The following is a 21,299-nucleotide window of genomic DNA, read 5'->3' on the forward strand; positions in this document are numbered from 1 at the left end:
TTAACATTAACAACCCAAGAATCACAGTGAGTGAAAGATTTTATTATGAGCTGCTTGATCAGTATAAAAATCATTTTCAAAGTACAAACACACACTGGCAGAAGTAGAAAAGTTACTTATTGCACACAGATGGGCTAAAATGATCCAGGGTCAGTGTCGGAGGCATTTAGTGCAGTCAATTTTTTTTTTTTTTTAATTGTTTTTTTGTTTTTTTTTTTACATGTGACTGCACTAAATAATTAAAAGGCAACGCCAGCAAAAAGTACACTGATGTTTCTGATGAAAAACATCGAAAGCAGCTTCTTCATTTCTTAGTAAAACAAATAAAAAATTGATGTATGTCAGGAATTGGCAGCCCGGCTTCATCAGGCTACAGCGTCCATCTGATTTTTCATCAGGAGCAGGGTCGTCTATCCCTACGTTCAAAAATCAGGCAAACAGGAGAAACGCTCATCGCCCCTCCTTGGTGGTCCAGCAGAAGGCCGCAGGAGAGTAATTTGAATAAAACTATCACTTAACCAGCCATTTAAAACAAACAAAAGCGTGTGATTGGCTATCTGAGGACGACCCTGAGCAGGAAGGTTCGGATCTCCATCGGCCTCAGGGTCACCTCCCACGGGGAGATGTCCTGGAAGGTCTTCAGGACGGGCGTCTCATCTGGAAAAACAAGGACAACATTTCAGGATGAACTGAGCTGGTGGAGCCGCCGGACACCTGCAGTTCACCAACAAAGCGACCGGCCTGTTAAACGAGTCCTCAGCTGACGGGAACGGTGCAGTGAAATCAGTTTGAAATTTAAATATGAATAAAATATCTGCTGCTACGGAGAAAACACTGAAATCTGAGCACATTCATCATCATCAGAAGATGAACCGTTTCCATTTTGGACAGTCCGGCTCTCCTTTAGTTTAATAATCTTATCTATTATTACATTTTCTGTGATTCTGGCTGTAGGAACAAACTCTTGTCATGAACCAAACGAAGCAACAACCTCCAGTTAATTAAATTAAATCCTGGTTAGCCTCCAAATTTCAGCGTGAATGTTCATGCTCTTTGTGAGGAAACCAATTTGATGCCGAACGTGAAATTAACTTTGGCCTTTTGAAATGAAAACCAGGACCCATCTGACGTGAGGAAGCCTCGGATCACGTGTACCTGTCTGTGGCGCCCAGGCGAAACGTCTCATCTCGTCTTTCCACTGATTGGCCGACAGGTTCATCTCAGACACGCCCACCACCTCCATCGTGGAAAACAGCTTCTACACCGACGGAATTAGATGCAGTGTTAATAATTATGTACATTTACTCCACCTTCTATTTTAACTAAAGAAACGTTTCGGCCTCGGACCTGCAGGCTGACCGTCACCGGCTGTGAGCTGACTTTGCTCTCCCAGCTCTGGAACTGATGTTCCAGCCTCAGCAGGACCAGGTCCTGGTCCCACTGCGTCAGGGTCAGGAGGTGGACCGCTGGGGGCAGCGCCGCCTGAAGACCTGAGAACTACAGACACACATTTCTGTCACGGGGCGGTCGGCGGCATTGAAACGTTCAAATCTGACCGGTGTGAGGGAATCAAACGTCATTTTATCATTTCTGAGAACTTCCACTCTGAAACAATAAACCGAGACTGTTAGAAACAAGAACATGTGACAGAATCTGGTTAGTTCCATTCGTTACTGGAAGAGGACGACGACTATATTTCTATATTTTTCTTAAAAAACAAAGGTCCAACATTTTACAGTTTTATTTTTAACAGTTAAGATCCATAAGATTCTGAATGCCTCTTATTCTCTTTTTGCCTTAATACAGAACGTTTACCTTTAACTATCAGCATGTCCGAGCATTTACATTACTCATATTAATGAAAAAGAACATTTCAGAGACTAAATCAAGAGAACATTTTGTATTTTTGCTGAAAAAGCACTAAATTCTGGTCCTATCACTTCCATTGACCACCCCACCCCACCCCCACCCCTCTCACCTCCAGTCGGGTGTTCGGGTTCAGGTCACCATCAGTAAAGGTGAGCAGCGGCTGCAGCACCATTTCCTGCGCTATCAGCCTGTGTGTGTCGGCGGCGACGGGCGGCCGTTCCAGGGACAGCAGGAGGCGGCCGCGGACCACCAACCCGTCCGGGAAGATGTGGGAGGTCTCGTTGAGGGGCTCGGCGACACCGCGGACATCGTCGTACAGCAGCCGGCGGTGGAGCTGAGAGGAGAGACTCAGAGGGAATTAGTGTTGGTGGTGGAGTGTGTGTGATCCTCGCTGTTCGGTCTGTTCCAGGTTAAGTAGCAGAAAATGGAGGATTAGCCTGGCGAGTGGAGTGTGTGTGGTGGTGTTTTTGTGCATTCGCACCATGATCTCCAGAGAGCCGTTGTGGATGCTCCCTCCTCCCTGAGAGCGATCGGTCACCACGGTCAGCTGGTCCGCATCATCCTGACAAACACACGAAACACTGAGCACATCTCTTCTACCCCGTTCTCACCGATTTATACGTATTCACATGACTGATTCTGCTCCAACCTTGATGAACGCTCGGGAGTTGATGGGGTAGTAGTTTCCAGCGATGGGCTCCGACTGTTTTAGGGTCCACGTCGGGCGGAAGTCTTTCCTGTGGGGGAGAACCAGAGCTGACCTTTAGGGGCTGTTAGGCTGTCGCACTTTTAGCCAGCAGGCAGCCGTCTTACTTCCTCCGCAGCACCTCTCGTCCGTTGGAGTCGGTGTAGAAGACCTCAGCGGTTTGAATGCTGGTGTCCAAACGGGTGATCACCTCCTTCCCCAGACTGTCGCTGTTTAAGGATGAAGGGGAGCAAACTTCTTCAACAGATACTAATTCATGTATTTTTGAAATATTAAAAACAACTATATAGACATTTGGGCTCCAGATTTTGGGTTGCCATGTCGAGCAGATGCCACAGATTGATTGATTGCCCCCCCCCACCCCTCCTTCTTACTCGATGGGCAGCGGTCCAACTGTCCACTCCAGCTCCAGAGCTCTGCTGCCGGCGTACAGACGAACCACCTGAGACACCCAGGGAGAAAACCACTGCCTGACCTCCTGCACCACCGACGTCTGAGAAAGAACACAACGCCATATCTCATCATCATCATCATCATCATCATCATCATGCCCCCCCCCCCCTCCATTTGGGGTATTGGGAGACTTTAAATTGTCCATAGTTGTGAATTAAAGTGTCTCTGACTGTTTTTCTCTAAATGTTGGCCTTGTGTTAGTCCTTTGACCTGTTCAGGGTGTACCCCGCCTCCACAGTCTGTCAATCACACAGTAGCCACGCCCCCTAACCCATCTCCTGCTTTGCAGGCTATTTTCCTCTAAAAGAGACCATCATTTCAAAAAAAAAGATTTAATTTGACCACGAACTGATTAATCTCGTGAGAAGACGGGTCATAGAACCTGATGCCGCTCTCTGTACCTGAACCGTCTCGGTCTTGGCCGTCTGGCTGATGATGAATGGCGTGGACGAGTTGGGCCTGAAGATGTAAGCTCCTGAGGGCTGGTTACTCTCCGTGTTGTTGCCGTCGCTGGCGTTGTACCTGGAAACACACACGAGCACGACAAAACGCCATCAACTGCAGGTTTCATTGTGTAACTGTGTGTTTCTTTTTCTTTTACTAAACACCAACCAATAAAAATTCTGTGTCAGCTTGATGCTCTGTTTGGTCTCCAGGTTGGCGAGGCTGCTCAACAGGCCGGTATCTGGGTCAAAGGTCACTCTTAGGTACTGGAGAGCAGAGAAATAACAGTCAGCTTCACGGACTCATCTCCCAGCATGCAACACGACAGAGGAGCTGCTTCAACACCTCGTTCTGGATGGCTGCAGGATGCCGGGGCTTCATGGAGGCGGGCGGGGGCCCGTTCTGAAGCAGGGACACGGAGTAGGTGCTGTAGCCCAGAGGAGGAGCCTGAACCTGAAAGACCAGCTCGTTGACGGCGAAGCCCCGGTTCCTCCGGACCCCCCGAGTGGCCGCAGACACTGGGACCACCTGGACCAGACACATCGTGGGGAAAGGATCATCAGGATTCTCCAGATAACGTTGTGAAGAAACTGATATCGGTTACAGAAGCTACGATTATTGCAGATTATAAATCACCAAATTTTAATTGAGTATGACTATAATGTCATGATTGGCAAAAAAAAACAAACAAAAAAAAAACATGTCTGTCAAAAACGAGTTCTGTTCAAAATTACGGATCAACAGAAATATATTTTCGTCTAAAATCTCCTGAGTCAGACGACACCTGCTCACCTGACAGTCCACTGCTGCACCTTTAGCGTCGGACACCGCGTACGCTGATCCGTTGACGGGCAGCCGGACGGCCCACGAGACGGGCCGAGCCAGAGGGTTGTACACGGTGACTGCGAACTGAGAGGAAGAGGCTGAGCGTCATTCACAACGATAGTGAAGAAGATCCTATGCAGCTATGGGACACGCCATTTTTAAATTACAAATCTTTGCTGAAGGAAAATGAATTGTTATATCTGTCGCACAGGTTGTGTGTCTGTGTGTGACGGACCTTTCTGCTGGACTCGGTGAGCGGACACACACTGATGTTGAGGTTGTCGCAGTAAATCCTCTTGGCAGACGAGGCGCTCAGAGCGGCCAGACTGTTGCTGACCAAAACCTGAGAGACAGACGGCGAACAACATCAGAAGCTGCCGCACAGCAGGACGCTGCTGCGTGAAGTCTGAGGTACCTGACAGCGCTGCCAGCCGTTCGCCAGACGCCTGGCGTAGTCGTTGGCCACGTGCTGCTTCTCCGTGCCCGACACGGCGTCGTGGTGCTGAGCCACCGCCATGGCCTTCTCTGCCACGAAACAACCACATAATCCCATAATCCCCTCTGCGGGCTGAATCCAGGTTTAATAATCTGACCTTTAGTCAGCCGAGTCACAGGAAATATTCTGACCTTCCCTCCTTCCCGAAAAGTTGACCATCTGTTCACTTTATTCTGAGTTACAATGTGTCAGACTGTATTGAAGCCTATGGGGAAATGGCCTTTCTTCTTACTTGGTTTATTACCTTTTCAATACTTTATTGTTATTCATGAATTACTTTTTATTCTGGATGCTGCTGTTTTGTTATGTCTCTTTAATAACACCATAAAGAGTTTGGTCTGGACTTGCTCTAACGCTACATCAATAAATTTGATTTGATTGATTTGCTGCTGGACTTGGGTCAAGAATTTCCCTTCCTCATGATTGAACATATTTGAACGACAATGACCTGAATTTGAAACTTTTTCCTGATCTTCTTCAACACAACTTGACATTATCTAAATGTTGGATGACGGAGCCGGAGCAGGTCAGATCCTCCACACCCTCCAACCCTAACCCTAACCCTAACAGCAGAAACTCACTCATGGTCTGGCTTTCACCTTCCCCAAAGGGTCCTGTCCTGGAGGCCGGGCCAGCGAGCACCTCCAGCTGGTTACACGTCTGGAAGAAGAAGAAAGTCACGCAGTTAAAACATTTATATGCCTACTTCACATTTCTAGTTTAGTCTGACCCAAAAACATTGACAGACTTGTTCCACTAAATAAAGTTCTCCTTCTGTAAATGAGCCTTTGTTCCACGTGATGCCTGAAATGGTGAACGGATTTGGCCTCTAAAACACAAACGACACCACCTGCAGGTTGCTGTTGCTGATCCTCTCGTAGCGTTTCAGCGCCGGTCGGCTGGTGAAGTAGCCGGTCCAGAAATCATGATCGCTGTCGGCGTACGGGAAAAAGTCGTCCGTCTTCAAAGCCCTGGATTCAAACAGACGAAAAAATGAAGTTGAGAATGAATTCTTATATTTCTTATATGGACAGACTGAAGTAAAGTAAAGCTCACCAGGTGAGGTTTGCCCGGTGCAGCTCCTGGAGGTAACAGGACGGGGTGGAATAGAGCACGTTGACTTTGCTGCCGTTCGCCTGCAGGGCGTTGACGTAGAGGATCAGCTTGTCCAGGTTCTTGTACCACAGGTTGGCGTTCTCGTACTGGAAGTCTGAGCCCATGGTCATGATGATGTGGTTGGTCTTATACACCGTGGCCTGACCGAAGAGGATTGTGAGTAAAGATGGGACACTGACGGTACGAGCTGAACTGTTTGGTGCGCGTCGTACCTGAGCTTTGGCGATGCCGAGGAAGCGGCTCACCACGTCGTTAACGTTATAGTCCTCCAGGTCAGGGTCGTCTCTGATGGGCGGGTCATCGCAGGACTGGTCCCAGCAGAAGCCCTCAGGAGGGTTGTAACCGTTTGGAAGGATTCCTGTTGGGGGGGGCAAAGAGCAAAAAGTTAAAGGATTCATTCGCCCAAATTACCCCCCAAGTGAATTTTCAATTTCATCTGTGATAAAAACTTGGAATATTTTTCATGTGTATCTATATTTTTTTTAATCCCAGGAGAAAAAGAGTTTAAACTTTCACTGTGGTTGTTAATCTGGTAAACGAGCCTTTGTATTTTTTTTCTTCCTACCAGTGAAGAGGTCAGCCGTGGGGGGGGGGAGGCTGTCCGACGCTCTCCACAGAAGCTCCTGCTCCAACTGCACCATCCTGTGAGTCCGGTCCTGGTAGTCCAGACGCCCGAAGAAGAAGCCGTCATAGCCCATCTGGAGGGAGACAACCAGGAGGTGACCGGAGCAAAAGAACTTCTAGCTTGTAAAGCTTGAACGGGTTAAATCAGAAACACAAACGGCCAAAAAACTAAAATAAACTAAATAAGAAAGAAAAAAACTGCATTAACAGTTAAATGAAAAGATTTTCAACGTTCACATTCATGCACATTGTTTGAAAAACAAAACTAATGATGTTTAGATGAATTAAATATTGTTATTATTCTAATTTTTTTTTGGTATTTTGACTTTTTATTTTTATTTACTCCTAATTCAACATAATTTTGAACCTAATTTATTTCAGCCACGGCAGAAATGCGGTCTGTTCTAAAGCACCTGTGCGAACATGGAGGCGTGTTCACGGGCGTGTCCGAACGGGTCGATGTGCCAGGCCACTCGGGGGCGACCACAAGCCCCGAACGTCTCGTTGAGGAACCTCAGGCCCATGGTCATCTGGTCGATGACGGCGCTGTAGTGAGTCGTGGCCTCGTCGCTCATGCACCAGCCCCCGTTCACAAACTCCAGACGCCCTGGTGGAGGAAGGTGGGGGTGAGGAGGAGGAGGAGGAGGAGAGCGCGGGCTGCGGTTACAGACCGTGTTGATGCTTCACCTACCTTCATCCACCAGCTGCCTGACCGTCTGCTGCATGCTGGGGCTCTGCCGTTTCCACCAGCGGTAGAAGAAGGCCGTCTCCACGTAGATGAACCTCCTGTCCGGGTTCTTCAGCAGCTGATCCACCACCGAGTCCAGGATGTACTGCACTCCGGCATGCTGGATGTCATTTCGGTCTGCACGCGCACACGCACGACAAAACACTTCCACAAACTGATCCACGCAAATAAACACAATTTAAAACCAGTAGCTGCAGTGAATTCAGTCTCTGCTGACGTAAGATAGCACACAGACGGTGACTGTAATTTTAGAGAAATAAAAATAAAACTATAAATGTGAAGAGGCTCATTAACAGAGAGCACCTGATCTGACAAAGCGGAGGAAATGGGAGAGGACAGCTCTGTCACAGTAAATATTTATATATTATATTCTGCACTTTTTATTCTTTGGTATTTTTATGACTTTAATTTTAACCTTTATGTCACACTTTCACAGTTTTTTTTTTTTATTATTATTATGGAGAAGTTGAAGATTAATTAATTTCTGTCATGTGAGTTTAATGTCACGGTTGCCACGGTGACCAGATACTGTTGTTGGCGTCACCTGTCAGTGGTTGTAATGTGTGTGTGTGTGTGTGTGTGTGTGTGTGTGTGTGTTTTTTTAACCACAGTAATTAAGTCTGAAATTACGTTTGTTGCTGCGCATATTTCCTGTTTTACACAAAATTGCAAAGGCAAACAGGCAGCACCAACTACACAACATAAAACAGGACAGAAGTGTAAGTGTGTGTGTGTGTGTGTGTGTGTGTGTGTGTGTGTGTGTCCAAACCTCCATAGTAGTACTGGTCCACGGTCTTGAGCCAGCCCACATCATCATGTGTGTGCGGGACCAGGTGGACATTCAGCATGTTGGCTTTGGTGGCGTGACACGACTGGACAAACAACACAAACATCACAAACATCACACAGACCGTGAACGCAACAGGCGTTTACTTCACGGACCGAATAAAAGCGAGCAGATGACCGATAGTGAAAGCGGCCGGAAGTCAAAAAGTCTTCTCCGCTTTTATTTTATTTTTGAAGAACAAAATAAAATAAAACTACAAACCTCGTACCCGCACGTCGTTGCGGGGTTTGTTTCCGGCCCGAGGGGGAAACTCAAAGTCCCGCAGAGCAGCAGAAGGACAGCGGCGGCCAGCCGCAGCGCCTCGGCCGCCATGTTGGAAAATAAAGTCACACCAGAAGTCACATGACTTCTGTTTACTTTGAGGCGGGTCATGTGACTTCTGGAGACAGCTGTCATGGAAAAAAAGGAGTGTTTTATTCCCTCAGCTGAGACTGACAGGCAGCTGAAGGATTTTATTGGGTTGTCTTTAATAAAATATTATTATTATTTTATTGTAAATTATTTGGAGTAGTTCGTGCAAAATATTAGATAAATGCAGGCTATTTATTATATTATATATTTTATTTATGAATAAAATTAAATAGAACATTTTTTTTCTTTTTTATGTATATCTTACATGTCAAAGCACTTTATAAATGTGCTACATAAATAAAGCTATTATTATTATTATTATAAAGAACACGAGACAACTCTGTCATGATAAATGACTCACACATTTTGATAACTATGAATTTATTTCTCTCTGAACCGGTATGGAGGATGTTGATTAACTGTTAAAGCGTGACCACATTAAGTTTTATTTAAGGGGACTTGGAGGAGCCACATTTTCCTCTTTCAATGCACATTTAGGTGAGAAAGGAGGATGAGATTTATTTTCAACAGAGGAGTAATACTGTGTCCATTTGATAAAGGTAAAGTCGTAGAAGGTTCTACAGCTGGAAAATCTATTTTCAGCAGTCTGATAAAATAAAGCAAATAAAGAAGGGAAGTAGAAGAAGTCCTCATGACTCCACTATATTTAGATTTTGGGTGCAAGTTAAGTCATTTTTTCTGTTTAAAAATGAACTTATGAATGTGCATTGAATGATACATTAACTGAGCTGTACTACACAACAAGGAAGTTTTGTCTTCTTGCAGTTCACAAAACGAACAAACAAACAAGCAGACCAATTCGGACCTGGATCAGTTTATTGTTGTGAGCCACGGCTGAATGAACTCATCTGGGAAAAGGCAACACTGAAGAACATTGAAGAACAACAGGGGAAGCACAGCGAGTAAACAGGAAGTGAAAATGCTACAAGTAGATCAAATTTATCGCACCAGTGTTGACAGATCAGCTCTGGAATAATGCACTTTATGGCCAAAATAATAAAAACTTGGATTGACCTGCTAGATAAGAAGAAGAAGAAAAAAAAAATCAGGTTGGCAAATCCTAAAAAAATAGCTTTTATGGAAACGTAACTTTAACGGTGAGGTGCTGCATGCCTGTATGATTATTTTTTTGCTGGTCGGTTACATTTGAGGTCTGACACAGTGTGCGGTCACAGAATCACACTCCTCTGGAATGGCACCTTTCAAAAAGCGGGCTTTGATGAGAAAAAGGAAAAACCACAGTACGTTCAGGGGGAAGAAGAGGAGCTCAGCGCGTCCTCCGTGCTGCTACAATCAAACAGGCGTCAGTGCAAACACTCGGTCAGATTTTTCTTTTTTTCTCATAATGTGAGTCGTTACTTGTTTTTATGAGGTAACAACGGGATGGGACTACATTGGATATAATCAGATAGGACGTATAATGGGGTTGGATTTGAAGGCATGCACATGTGATATTTATCCACTTCAGCATAATAACCGGAGCAGGATAGAAAACAATACATATTTTAAATGATTTCCCATACATCACCAAGTTCTTTAAGGTGTACTCATACATTGATAATGAATTTGGGTTGCATGCTGACATTGACAGGATATTCCCTGGAAAAAAAAAAGCATATTGTGAATTAGACATTTTAAATTGTGAATGAAGACCTGGAAAATGTGACTGATAGTAGTTGTTTAACTTAAATAAAAAGCAACAGCACAGTAAACATGAAGCTCCAGCAGGCGGCTGGCTAACTTAGCTTAGCATGAGGACCGACTCAACCTTTCTCTGTCCAAACTCGGAGCATGTTGTGTTTGGATGGCCAGACTGACTGTTTTCTTTCTACTTCTAATCTTTAGTGTGTCCCTTTTCACAGCTTCCTCCTTGATTCAGGTGGCTGATGGATTTTTGTCCGACGGTCAGATCCTTCGCAGTAAAAACTATTCCCAGAAGCTGAAGACTTTTAAAGTATTCAGTTGCACCGCACGAAGGATCTGGTTTTGTGCTAAGCTAAGCTAACAGCAGCTTATTTAATATTGCACACAAGAGTGACACAAACTTCCAAATCTCAAACTTCATCAAATTCAAACGTGGAGACAAACCTACAGTGTGTTGCTACACAAAAACGTACCCGCAATAAAAGACGATGACCTTGAACGGCCTCGCAAAACATGACACACGTAACGCAAAGCAAAAACACTCACTGCTATGGCATTTCAATTGTCTGAATGTTTTGTAGAAAACATCTTCATCGTGAAGACGGAGGGATTTTTCACGTCGCATGGCAGTGAGGTCAATGCAGACAGATTCCTTCCGGAATATTCGACATGTTATCCCAACAATGTAAATCCCAAATAGCAGGCGGGGGCAAATACTTTTTAGCATTCGAGTTTGTATCTATTGCAACGTTAAATTGGCCGGAATATCATTTGGGTGCTGGAGCATCAGGGGTCTTTGCTGGGCCGGACCCTTCTAGGTACCCCAACTTTTCCTGCTTTGACAACTCACAGTTACAAAATTGATTAAAAAAGGAGACACTGAGAGAAGACAGATGGGAAGAGAAAACGGTTTGATTCCTGACTGCGGTGCTTTTTCTTGACCTTGTTGCTTCGGCACCAGGTAATTAAGATACATCTGCTTGTGTTTCCTCCGGCCGAGTCTGGCCCACATACAGGATGATTGTCAGATTCTGCTTCCACATCTGGATTAATTCGGCCACAGACACAGAAACTCTTCCATCTGAGAAAAAAAAAGCTGAATTTTACCCAAATGTGGAGCTAAATCGGTCAGACTCGGGCTGTGGAAGGATTTTGCATACTGGGTTATTTTTTATGTTTACATTAATAAGCCCTTGAACAGCCTTTTCCAGCATTTGTTGTATGAAGGGTCTGGGAGAGGACGTAGTGAACGTTATGGGGGGTTCCCGTTGCCTCCCTCGTGGGGGCAAATGAGCAGAGTGGAGTCCAGGTCCAGGCGGAAGGCCGGGTACAACGGCTGAGAGAACAGGCAGCGAAATGTGTGCAGGAGCACCATCGTGTCCGACACGCTGTAGAAGGACAGCACTCCTTTCTGGCGTTCGAGGAACACGCCGATCCTTGGGCAAGGCGGCGCTGCCACAGTGGTCTTACGGTTGTCGTGCCAGGCGGCGTATCCGGCGTGAGTGCACCTCAGTCGCCAGGAGTTCTCGTTGCGCCCCAGCAGGCAGGGTTTCCCCCCACCTTTGCGCCCGATGCCTCGATAGGTGACACCGATGTCGATCCATCCGCCTCCCCTCCACTCCACCTCCCAGTAGCTGGCGCCGCCGAACTGGCCCTCCCTGCACAGGACCTGTGCCACCGAATCAAAACGCTGGGGGTGAGGCGGGTAGGCCTGGGGCTCTTCGCCACAGTGGGCGCCCTGGGGGCCCTCTAGGAGAATCAGAGTAGGGTGGGCTGTGTTGGGGTCCAAGGATAGATGACAGGAAACTGAGGAGAAACACAAACATCCATAAGAGGATGGAACGACCACACGTGACGTTCAAGAAGTGAGACTGACGAAGTATCTGACTGGGAGTTCTCCCAAGTTTTAGGCTACCATGCAGGCATGCAACAAAAAACTGACATGCTGAGGCGAAAGAAGTGATGTGAAGAGTGTCCCAGCTCCAGTCAGAGAGAGAATTACTGCGATAATCGGATTGATTGTCCAAAGGTCGCTTTACATCAGCTTGGATCTAAACAGAGGGAGGCTCTCAGAATAAATCGTTTTGTAGACTGGACAAACTCCAAAGTCCTGTTTTACTGTTCGGGACTGTTTACATATCCAGAGTTTTTTGGTGTCTTGCAGCTTTGCTCTGACTTTGGTCGTGTTGGTCTGTCTATCCGTCTGTCACACAGTTTGGTTTGTACTAAATATCTCAACGGGTTTAAGATTTAACACACAACGTTTAGGTAAGATTCATTCGTGGAGGATGACCCTGATGACATTTCAGCTCCTTGCTTCAAATATTTTTCTTCCAGTTTCTAAGTTATCATCAATCTGCCGACCAGAGCCGGACAGACAGCGTGTCGAGCCGTCTACTGTTTCCGTTCGCGTCAGGGCACAGTGTGGATAAGTGACACATACACCCTTGATCATCCTTTGACCAAATGAATTAATGATGGCTGACAAGCTGCTGCTACCTCTGTCGTCCTGTCAGCCGGCTTGTTTTTTCTGTCCGGACATGGTGACGGACCTGAGTGTCATAAATACAGTATGATTGCCATCCATAATTGATGAGAATCCAGACCGGGCTCTCAGATTTCATAGCAGGACTCTCATTATGAGCTGGACTAGAAGCACAGAGAGGAGAAAAGAGAAAAGGATGGGGGGAAAAAAAAAAAGACAGACACAGGGAGACTTCATGCAGGAAAGGAAGAGGAGGACAGTTAAGTACTTACACCTGAGGAAAGCTGCTCTCATTCTCTGATCAGCCGGCTGCAGAGACAAAGAGGACAGAGCGAATGACAGCGGCACTGCTGCAAAAACACAAAGAGAAGGAGTTATTGAAAACTCTTGTTTACATTAAGAGGCAAGAAACTTTTTGGACTTTCCCGAATAAATATGAATGAAAAGAGCAGCAGAGAGGCAAAGACAGAAAGATGCCGTCAGCCTGCAAATCTTTATTCCACCTGATGAAGAAACCAGGAAACTGGAGGAAATGACGTCTCTAAGGAAAACTGAGCACGTCCTCTGTCTGGCTCTGTTTCAGTAAAATGAAACTTCTGGGCCACAAACTCTAAAGGCTGACTCCAGCTGTCAGGTGTAGACAGGAGGTGTAAAGCCCAGATTTGGATAAAAATGAATGTACTGCTGTTCCAGCTACAACCACCAGATGGTGCCAAAGGACAGGCTGTCTATGTTGTTTGATTTGCCGCATTAGCCACAACGAGCAGTGTGTGCCAGTCAGGTTTTTGGGTTGGGAAAGGTTAGTTCACCAAAATTTACCCCAGAAACTGTTCACTTACCCCGAGCGGTTTGTTGCCCCGCAGGTGGCTGCGTTTGCTGAGGTTTGGTGTTCTCCACACTCAGATTTCTGCCACCTCCCCAAATACAATAGATGTGAATAGCATTGGACTTTTTCTTTTTTATTTTTTAAACTCAGCAATACCATTAAGAGCAAGACAAAAACCACAAAACAACATTTCACGAGTCACAGTGTGCGTTAAAACAAGGCAGGTGAGTGACAATGAAACGGATGGTCGTGTTATTGAAAGGCTGTAATTAGGCCCAATAAGCTAAACATGAGAAAGCTGAAGTTTAACGGTGAAGTTAAATAACTGTTTTGGACGGAGCAGAGCTGGAGACATGTCAGACATCTCCTCGTCTTCTTCTGCATAAATTATGAACGTGCCCGCTGACCCCTGCAGTGTGAAGTGTCATGCCAAAACCTGCGGCCTGGTAAAAATGGGTCACCTCAGAGCCGCCGCCTTCACGCAAGGGTGTGTGTGTTTGTGTGTTTGTGTTTGCGTGCATCACGTTTCTAATGCCTACCTTTTACACTTTCTCCACTGGACATGTAGTTCTCGTTAACTGGAAGAGAAACCGTCGTTAAACCGATCTGAACCTTTTACAACATCTTAACGCAGAATCAGCTCCATCAGGGATATTCCTCGGTATGTGACGTCATCGTATCCGGCGTAGCCGTACCTGCGCGGCTGATTTTGTCCACCTCCTCCCTGCAGACCTCCTCCACCCGGCTGCGGAGGTGGCACAGCGCTCTCCTGGCGCCGCTGAAGGCCTCTGTGGGCAGGCTGAGGGCTCTGGAGTGCCGACCGGCGGTGAGAGGAGTGCACAGCAGTGGGGCCGCCTGAGCCGTCAGTGGAAAAAACAGCGTAGTATCAGGAGCCCTCCTCTCCTAATTCCTTGTACAATTGAATTTGAAAATAGCACCAAGGCGGGAGTTGTGTGTGTGTTGTTTTTTTTTTTTTTTTTTTTCCACTAGTCACTACTGACTCATTATCTTGCAAGCCCTTGTGGCTTCCAGGATCCATTAGATGAAAAGGAAGAACCTCAGACGCACCAATTTAAATCGTATTACTTGTCTGTAAGTGTTACGAGCTCGATGCTGCTTCATTGGATTCAACATGCAGCTATTAAATTTTCACATTTCTTCTCCATAATCCGGCGTCATCTGAGTTGTGATTCTCAAAGTGAGGTTGAAATATAGATTTCTGAAGCCCCCTCACCTGTAAGAAATGTGCGCTGTCTTCTGTTTGCAGCAGCTGACTGATCTCCTCATTTCTCCTCCTCAGCTCCTCCAGATCTTTCTCCAGAGTCTCTAAGTCGCGCTCGGCCCTCCCCACCACCGCCCGCTCCTTGGCCTCCAGCCTGGCACGGACCTACGCCACAGAAGGACACATAGGTGACACAAGAACGTAGAAACAACACATCATTGTATCCACGTCCTTCTCACCTCTGCCTTGGTTTTCTCCAGCCGCAGCGCCATGTCTGCAAACAGAGCTTCGCTGTCCTCCAGAACCGCAGACGCCGACACCTGAAGGACACACACATCAGCGAGGTCATCAGTGATGTGGACTATTTATTAGACACAGGGAGCAAATCTGACATTCATTCATACAACACGGTGCAGCTCCATATCTAAGTTTCTTCCTCGCATCAGTATGTGAAAACAAAACCACCGTCCGCACAGCCAGCCAGCCTGAGGTTTGTCGATTTTTGGCGGCAGTTTGGTTCATTTTCAGCTCAGTTTGTTCAGATTCATGAATGCATTGATTTTCCAAGAAGCTGGAGAAGCCTCAGACTGGACAGATGGAGATGCTGCTCAGAGGAGGAGGTTGTTACTGGAAGGTTGTAGGAGGGGCAGATACAATGGAACTTAAATTAGCTTGTGCAGTGGAAACCGATCCGACAGCTCCAGCGAAGCAGAGTGTGAGAGGATGATCTGACGGTGACAGTTGTGTGTCTATTTGTGTCGCCGTTTATCGCCACAGCCGGTCTATCTGAGGGAGCTGCCTGACTGCCACGAATCCATGAAGACTATGAACCTCGATGATTCGTTATCAATGAACTTTAACGTTCTGCTGTTTTATTGTCAGAAGAGACAGCAAAACTGTTTTCTAACAGATTTCAGGTGAAACTCCAGGGAAACCTAAAATCCTGCACAGCTGGACGTTTGGTCCATGTGGGCGTGGCAGCTTTGTTGTGACATCATAAAGTTACTGAAGTCCTGACGGCTCGTTTTAAAGGCTTAGATTCTAAATACAAGCTGAGCATTGTGTGTGTGTGTGTGTGTGTGTGTGTGTGTTACCTTCAGGGACTCTAAACTTTGTTGGAACTCTTCTATCTCTCTCTCTCCGGTCTGAATCCTCCCCTGAAACGTTCTCTGGGCCTCCTGGAGCTGCAGCTGAGAGACAGACAGAGAGAGAGAGAGACAGACAGGAAAGAGAAAGAGAAAGACAGGACGGACAGACACAGAGAGAGAGACAGACAGGACAAACAGAGAGAGAGAGAGAGAGAGACAGACAGGAAAGAGAAAGAGAAAGACAGGACGGACAGACACAGAGAGAGAGAGAGAGAGAGAGAGAGAGAGAGAGAGACAGGAACGAGAAAGACAGGACAGACAGACAGGAAAGACAAAGAAAGGATGGACAGACAGAGAGAGACAGACAGGTAGACAGAGAAAATAACGTCAGTAAACCAAATCAAGATGTTTCACCACCTGTGAGACAACAACAACAACAACAACAACAACAACAACAACAAAAACAACAACAACAACAACCTCTGAGATGTTTCTGTCAATCCAAAGCACTTTGATAAAGTTTCCTTTAAGTCTCTTTTAGTGTCTGTTAAATCAGAAAAGAGTCTAATCTAATCTAATCTAATCTAATCTAATCTAATCTAATCTCATCCAGTCCACAGCCACCAACAGCCAGAGGACCTCCTGGACCGGGTGGATCCGTACCTGCCTCCTGGCTCTCTGGGCGTCCACGGTGTGGACCTCCTCCTGGTCGGCCTCGCACAGCAGGCAGTCCCCGCTCCAGTCCCCGGCGGCCTCGGCCTCGGAGCCGCCGCCCTCCGGCTCCAGACCGAGGCGGTGCTGCGCGCACAGCCGCTCCGGGAGGCGCTCCACGGCGGCCACCAGCTTGTGCCGCCGCAGCGTGCCGACCTCCCGGTGTGGCCGGACGTGGAGCTCGCAGAAGGACGCCAGGCAGACCAGGCACGACTTGGCCGCCCTCAGCTTGCTCTCTGCCGGGCAGAAGTCGCACGGCACCTCGCCGACTCCCGCCGCGTAAAGCTCCGGGCGCGCCGCCGCCTCCGTCAGCTGGAGCTTGGCCACCACCTCGGCCAGCACCGTGTTCCTCCGGAGCACCGGCCGGGGGCTGAAGGTGTCCCGGCACTGGGGGCAGCTGAAGCGCCCCGGACCCGCCTGGTCCCAGTAGTCGTTGATGCAGGACATGCAGTAAGTGTGTCCGCAGGGGATGGACACCGGGTCCCGCAGGAGGTCCAGGCAGATGGGACACCTGAACTGGCTCTCCGTCACCGAGATGTTGGCCTGGGCCATCTCCCTGAGCCGGACCCGGTCCCGGCGGCTCGGTCGGCTCTTTGTGGAAGGGGTGGGGTCCGAAATCAGGAGTAGTTCTTCCGCAATGATCCACCCCGTGGTTAGGTGGAGGCTGCTGCCCTCAGTGCTGTCTGACAGGCTCAAAGATGTTGTCCTCAGTGCTGTCTGACAGGCAGGAGGCTGATGCCCTCAGTGCTGTCTGACAGGCAGGAGGCTGATGCCCTCAGTTCTGTCTGACAGGCAGGAGGCTGATGCCCTCAGTGCTGTCTGACAGGCAGGAGGCTGATGCCCTCAGTGCTGTCTGACAGGCAGGAGGTTCATGCCCTCAGTTCTGTCTGACAGGCAGGAGGCTGATGCCCTCAGTTCTGTCTCACAGGATGAAAGATGCTGCCCTCAGTGCTTACTGACAGACAGGAGACTGCTGCCTCCTGTCTGACTGCTGCCCTCAGTGCTGTCTGACAGGCAGGAGACTGATGCCCTCAGTGCTGTCTGACAGGCTGGAGGCTGCTGTAAAGGATCAGTCCTTCTGTTTTCATTTTCATTTTTAAAAAACACATTTTCACTGAAATAATGATCCTGGTGGTCAGGATGGGAAAAAGAAGTCAGATCGTGTTGAAGTCTATGGGAAAATGTCCCCTAATAAAATGAAACCTTCATCGCCTTCAGGGACAACGAAGAAGTAAGAGAATGACAGAGATGAATGAATCCCCAGTTCACTGAGCTCAACACTGAGGTGTTTTCTTTTCCTTCACAGGCCAGATGAATGCTGCATGTGGACGTACTTACCCTGACATCCAGTGGCAGCATCGTGTAACCACAAATCCACCAAGATTTCAGCAGCAGATTTTCCAGTTTTATTGTGATGCAGAGTTGTGTTCAGTTTGAGAGGATGTTTCTGCTTCGACGTATTAAATCAAATTTCTCTACATGCTGATGCATTTGTCTCTCACAAATGATTATTCTGAAGCATAAAAACCAAAATATATCCTGCAATAACTTGCGCAGATGACTGTTCTGGCCCTTTTTGAAGCTTTTTTATTTATTTTTATTACCGCTTTTTAATTCTATTTCCTTCTTTCACCCTAAATCAGCAGCGTGCTGCCTTTTTTTCTTTATGTTACTTGTTCTTTTGATAAATAAAAAATACTGAAACGATTGTATTATCATAACTTGTATTAACTGTGAGAGGGGATTTTGTATTATTCACAGCTGGACTGCAACGTGACGTCTTCGTCTTCTCGTTCTTTAGACCATCACTCCAACATCATGGGAGCTTTTCCGAGATGAGCGTTAACGTGGTAATTGCTTTACAATTCTGCTTCACTGAGCTTCATAAAGTTCTTTGTGGATCTGTTTAAGTGTTTGAGAATGATAATAATCCAGCCAAACCTCCTCAGTCCTGCAGACTTCCATCAGGCTGCTGGACTGAATCCATAACCTCAAAACTTTGGAGCGCTGTTCTAAAAGTCCAAAGCCAACTGGTGAGATGCCTCTGAGTTTTATTTCTGTGGGGAGTGTCTGGATGTTGGACTCACATCCTTAAACCTGCAGAGAACGCTTCTAACAACCTGAACTATTTATAAAGAGACTCTTTACCGATAGATGGAGCCTTTGAAAGTTTTTGCCTGACTTTAAAATGGATCTGTGCTTTATCAGGCAGATCACCATTCCAGGTAGCTGCGTCCCCTAATCAATACTATTTTAATAAGACCAGGGTATCAAAAAAAACAAAAACGTCATGTGGTATTAAGAAGTCTTAAAACTAGAAAGTCGTTTTATGGAGGAAAATATTTACTGAGCTGATGAAGAAAGTGAGAAATTTTCCCATAGTGTGTGAAGACTGTTGGATAGTCACACACACACACACACAAACACACACACAGGGGTCACTTTATCTGCCCTGAGAGTCAAACAGTTTCCTCTGTGAGGTTCAGTTTCTCAGCAGGACTCAGGATTAGTGCTGCGTGGCTCCCTCGGTGCACTAACACTAAAGATAATATGAGTTTTTATTTTTTTCAGAAATGCCCCAGAAACCAGATAACCAGAATTCAGGCGCAGACTGGGAGAGCCGTCTCTAAACTTTCAGCTGTGATTTGGCTGCAGTTAAATTTGACGGAAAGTTTAGGTTCTGATATATTAAATGTCACTGCGGCCCACGATTGTGTGACTCCCTGACTTTTGTGCCGGTGATGTTTGTCAAATCCCGGTCCTTGATTGTGATCCAAGCCTCTGTCTGACTGAGACCACAAACAGACAAAGCCCAAAAGGGGGGTCTGATCCCTGGACTCCCCTGGCTCTTTGTTCAAAGCGGGTCTGTGTTGTACTCTCCGTTTCAGAATGGACCCTTTTCAGCTAGGCCGTAAGGCGATCCTGGGCCTTTCCTGGTCGGGGTGTTGCCCCAGGCGTCTCTGGTTTACCTGCGGGACCGCGAGGGGGCGGGGCCTGATGGGTCGGTCCTCGCCGGGCTGGTCGGAGGAAAGGAAAGCAGCTGGTCAGTGGGAGAGAGAGAGAGAGAGAAAGTTGTAGAGGAAGGAGGGGAGGGATGGAGGGATGGATGTAAGGCGAGAACGCTGAGAAAGGACAAATAAACAAAGGTGGCGATGAGGGTCTGAGGTGAATTAATTGTATCAAGCTCTTTCTCTCCGCGGCGATGGTCTCCGGAGACACCGGCACAGGGAACAGTAACGGGATACAGCACTGAGCCGCTATAGACCGCCCCAGAGAGTCCTGTTTCCTTTCAAAGAGGGCGACATGTAAGTTCGGTGGTTTTCTTCCTGTTTGCACCAAAAGAAGATAAAGTGAAATTCAGAACCAAAAAGATAAATGAGGCGTCTTCATCGCTGGCTTTAGGAGAAGATGGTGAATTTGTTCTTCGCGAAAGGAGACAAGCTGAATGAGGAATCGAACACTGCCCTCTTGTGTCATAGTCATAGTGTGCCGTTGACCCGACCTCCACCTCTATAAGCTACATCAGCCCATCATGTCGCCTACCAACAAATCCTAACCATGAGGTCACGATAACCAACCAATGGGCTGTTTTTTTAAGAGAGTCCTACGAAAACTACTCACAGAATCTATTTCCTGTTTCAAAATCAGTTGCATGTACACCAACCAGCCGTAAGTTCGACTTCCTGGTTACCACGAAGACGACGAGCTGGAAGAGACAGCTTGGTGCTGCTGGGAAGTTTTGACACAGAGCACCAACCTGAACCTGGTCCAGACCAAGTCTGGCCCTTCCTAGAAACACTTTTCCCTAAAGGCTGCGGTCTCTTTCACTCAGTTTTAAATCCTCCAGATCTCAATCCAATCCGGCATCTGTGGGACGAGCTGGAACAACAAGTCCAGATCCATTCCAGGACTTAAAGGATCTGCTGCTCACCTTCAGAGGGTCCTCAGAGGTGGTCTGATTCTTTATCAGTTCTGCTCACATTATTTTTGAATCATGAATCATATTTGACATTTAATTAAGTTTTTTTTTTTTTAAATCTTTCAAAGTTTTCGCTCATCATTCATATACATCCACGCTGGAATCAATTCTCCTGGGGACGAACAAACGTTCATGCAGAGGTGATTTATGTTTCTAAATAATGTTGATTATTGTAAACACATAACTCTTCACTTTGCATCAGTGTCAGAGCTGCAGACTCGTGTTGGTTTGGACTCTGACATACAAAATTTCCTTTTAAAAATGAGGCGGCCTTCGTCGCTGCTAAACCTTCCATTACAGTGATGACTCATCCGCCGACATCTGCTTTCAAAAAACTGAGAATATCATCAGTTTGAAATGTTAAATCATTTATTTTTTTGTTGTTGATGATCCTCCAACGAAAGATGCCTCTGTCTGTGTTTTTTGGAACCAAATCCTCTGTTTACAAAGTCACCGTTTTAAAAAGTTGGTGCATGGCAGTTTTACAGCCAAGCTGCGCAGAAACCAAAGCGACGAAACCGTAACTATGCAGAGCTGCAGAGGAAGGAAGACGGCCGCGGGGTTTTTGCTGTGGTTTGCTGTTTCTGGGTGAGCGAACAGATGGCACCGCGTTCAGCTGTCTGATGTACAGTTTGTGATCGACTCTTATTGCCAGCCATGACGGCGTGGTTGGTGTTGTTTTCACCCTTTTTGTGTGTGTGCGTCCTGGATGACTCTGGCTGCGGCTGGAGCTGCCACAGAGGTGGTTTCCAGCTCTTTGTCAGGTGTTTATATATCTGTCTGTCTGTCTCGTGTGAACGGGAAAATGTTCCCAGACTTCTCGACACCATAGTGTATCAGTGGT

The 21,299-nt window shown here is 46.9% G+C and overlaps 2 protein-coding genes across 3 annotated transcripts; both read right to left on the reverse strand.

Annotated features, from left to right (window-relative positions):
* Positions 1-24: 24 nt before the first annotated feature.
* Positions 25-8,453, reverse strand: man2b1 (mannosidase, alpha, class 2B, member 1). The gene is made up of 23 exons (XM_029497338.1): positions 8,330-8,453; positions 8,051-8,153; positions 7,225-7,398; positions 6,947-7,140; positions 6,475-6,607; positions 6,122-6,267; positions 5,850-6,049; positions 5,644-5,764; positions 5,375-5,453; positions 4,713-4,822; positions 4,533-4,640; positions 4,265-4,381; positions 3,818-4,000; positions 3,641-3,738; positions 3,430-3,550; positions 2,950-3,068; positions 2,683-2,784; positions 2,519-2,606; positions 2,351-2,431; positions 1,979-2,203; positions 1,348-1,497; positions 1,156-1,258; positions 25-657 (listed from the first exon to the last, which is right to left on the reverse strand). The coding sequence occupies exons 1-23, from the start codon at positions 8,438-8,440 to the stop codon at positions 554-556; spliced, it is 2,970 nt and encodes a 989-aa protein (XP_029353198.1). The 5' UTR covers positions 8,441-8,453; the 3' UTR covers positions 25-553.
* An 841-nt stretch (positions 8,454-9,294) lies between these two features.
* On the reverse strand, positions 9,295-17,133 carry LOC115039938 (E3 ubiquitin/ISG15 ligase TRIM25-like). 2 transcript variants are annotated; one of them, XM_029497342.1, is made up of 9 exons: positions 16,429-17,133; positions 15,772-15,867; positions 14,917-14,997; positions 14,690-14,842; positions 14,151-14,310; positions 13,995-14,033; positions 13,469-13,543; positions 12,902-12,979; positions 9,295-10,099 (listed from the first exon to the last, which is right to left on the reverse strand). In XM_029497342.1, exons 1-9 carry the CDS (start codon positions 17,026-17,028, stop codon positions 9,822-9,824), a joined length of 1,560 nt encoding a protein of 519 aa, XP_029353202.1. In that variant the 5' UTR covers positions 17,029-17,133; the 3' UTR covers positions 9,295-9,821. The 2 variants fall into 2 exon arrangements, with proteins under 2 accessions (XP_029353202.1, XP_029353200.1); XM_029497340.1 differs by having other exon boundaries at positions 9,973-11,950; positions 16,429-17,132.
* Positions 17,134-21,299: the final 4,166 nt, after the last annotated feature.

The sequence above is a fragment of the Echeneis naucrates genome, chromosome 1 (assembly GCF_900963305.1).
Source record: "Echeneis naucrates chromosome 1, fEcheNa1.1, whole genome shotgun sequence".
Classification (NCBI taxonomy): domain Eukaryota; kingdom Metazoa; phylum Chordata; class Actinopteri; order Carangiformes; family Echeneidae; genus Echeneis; species Echeneis naucrates.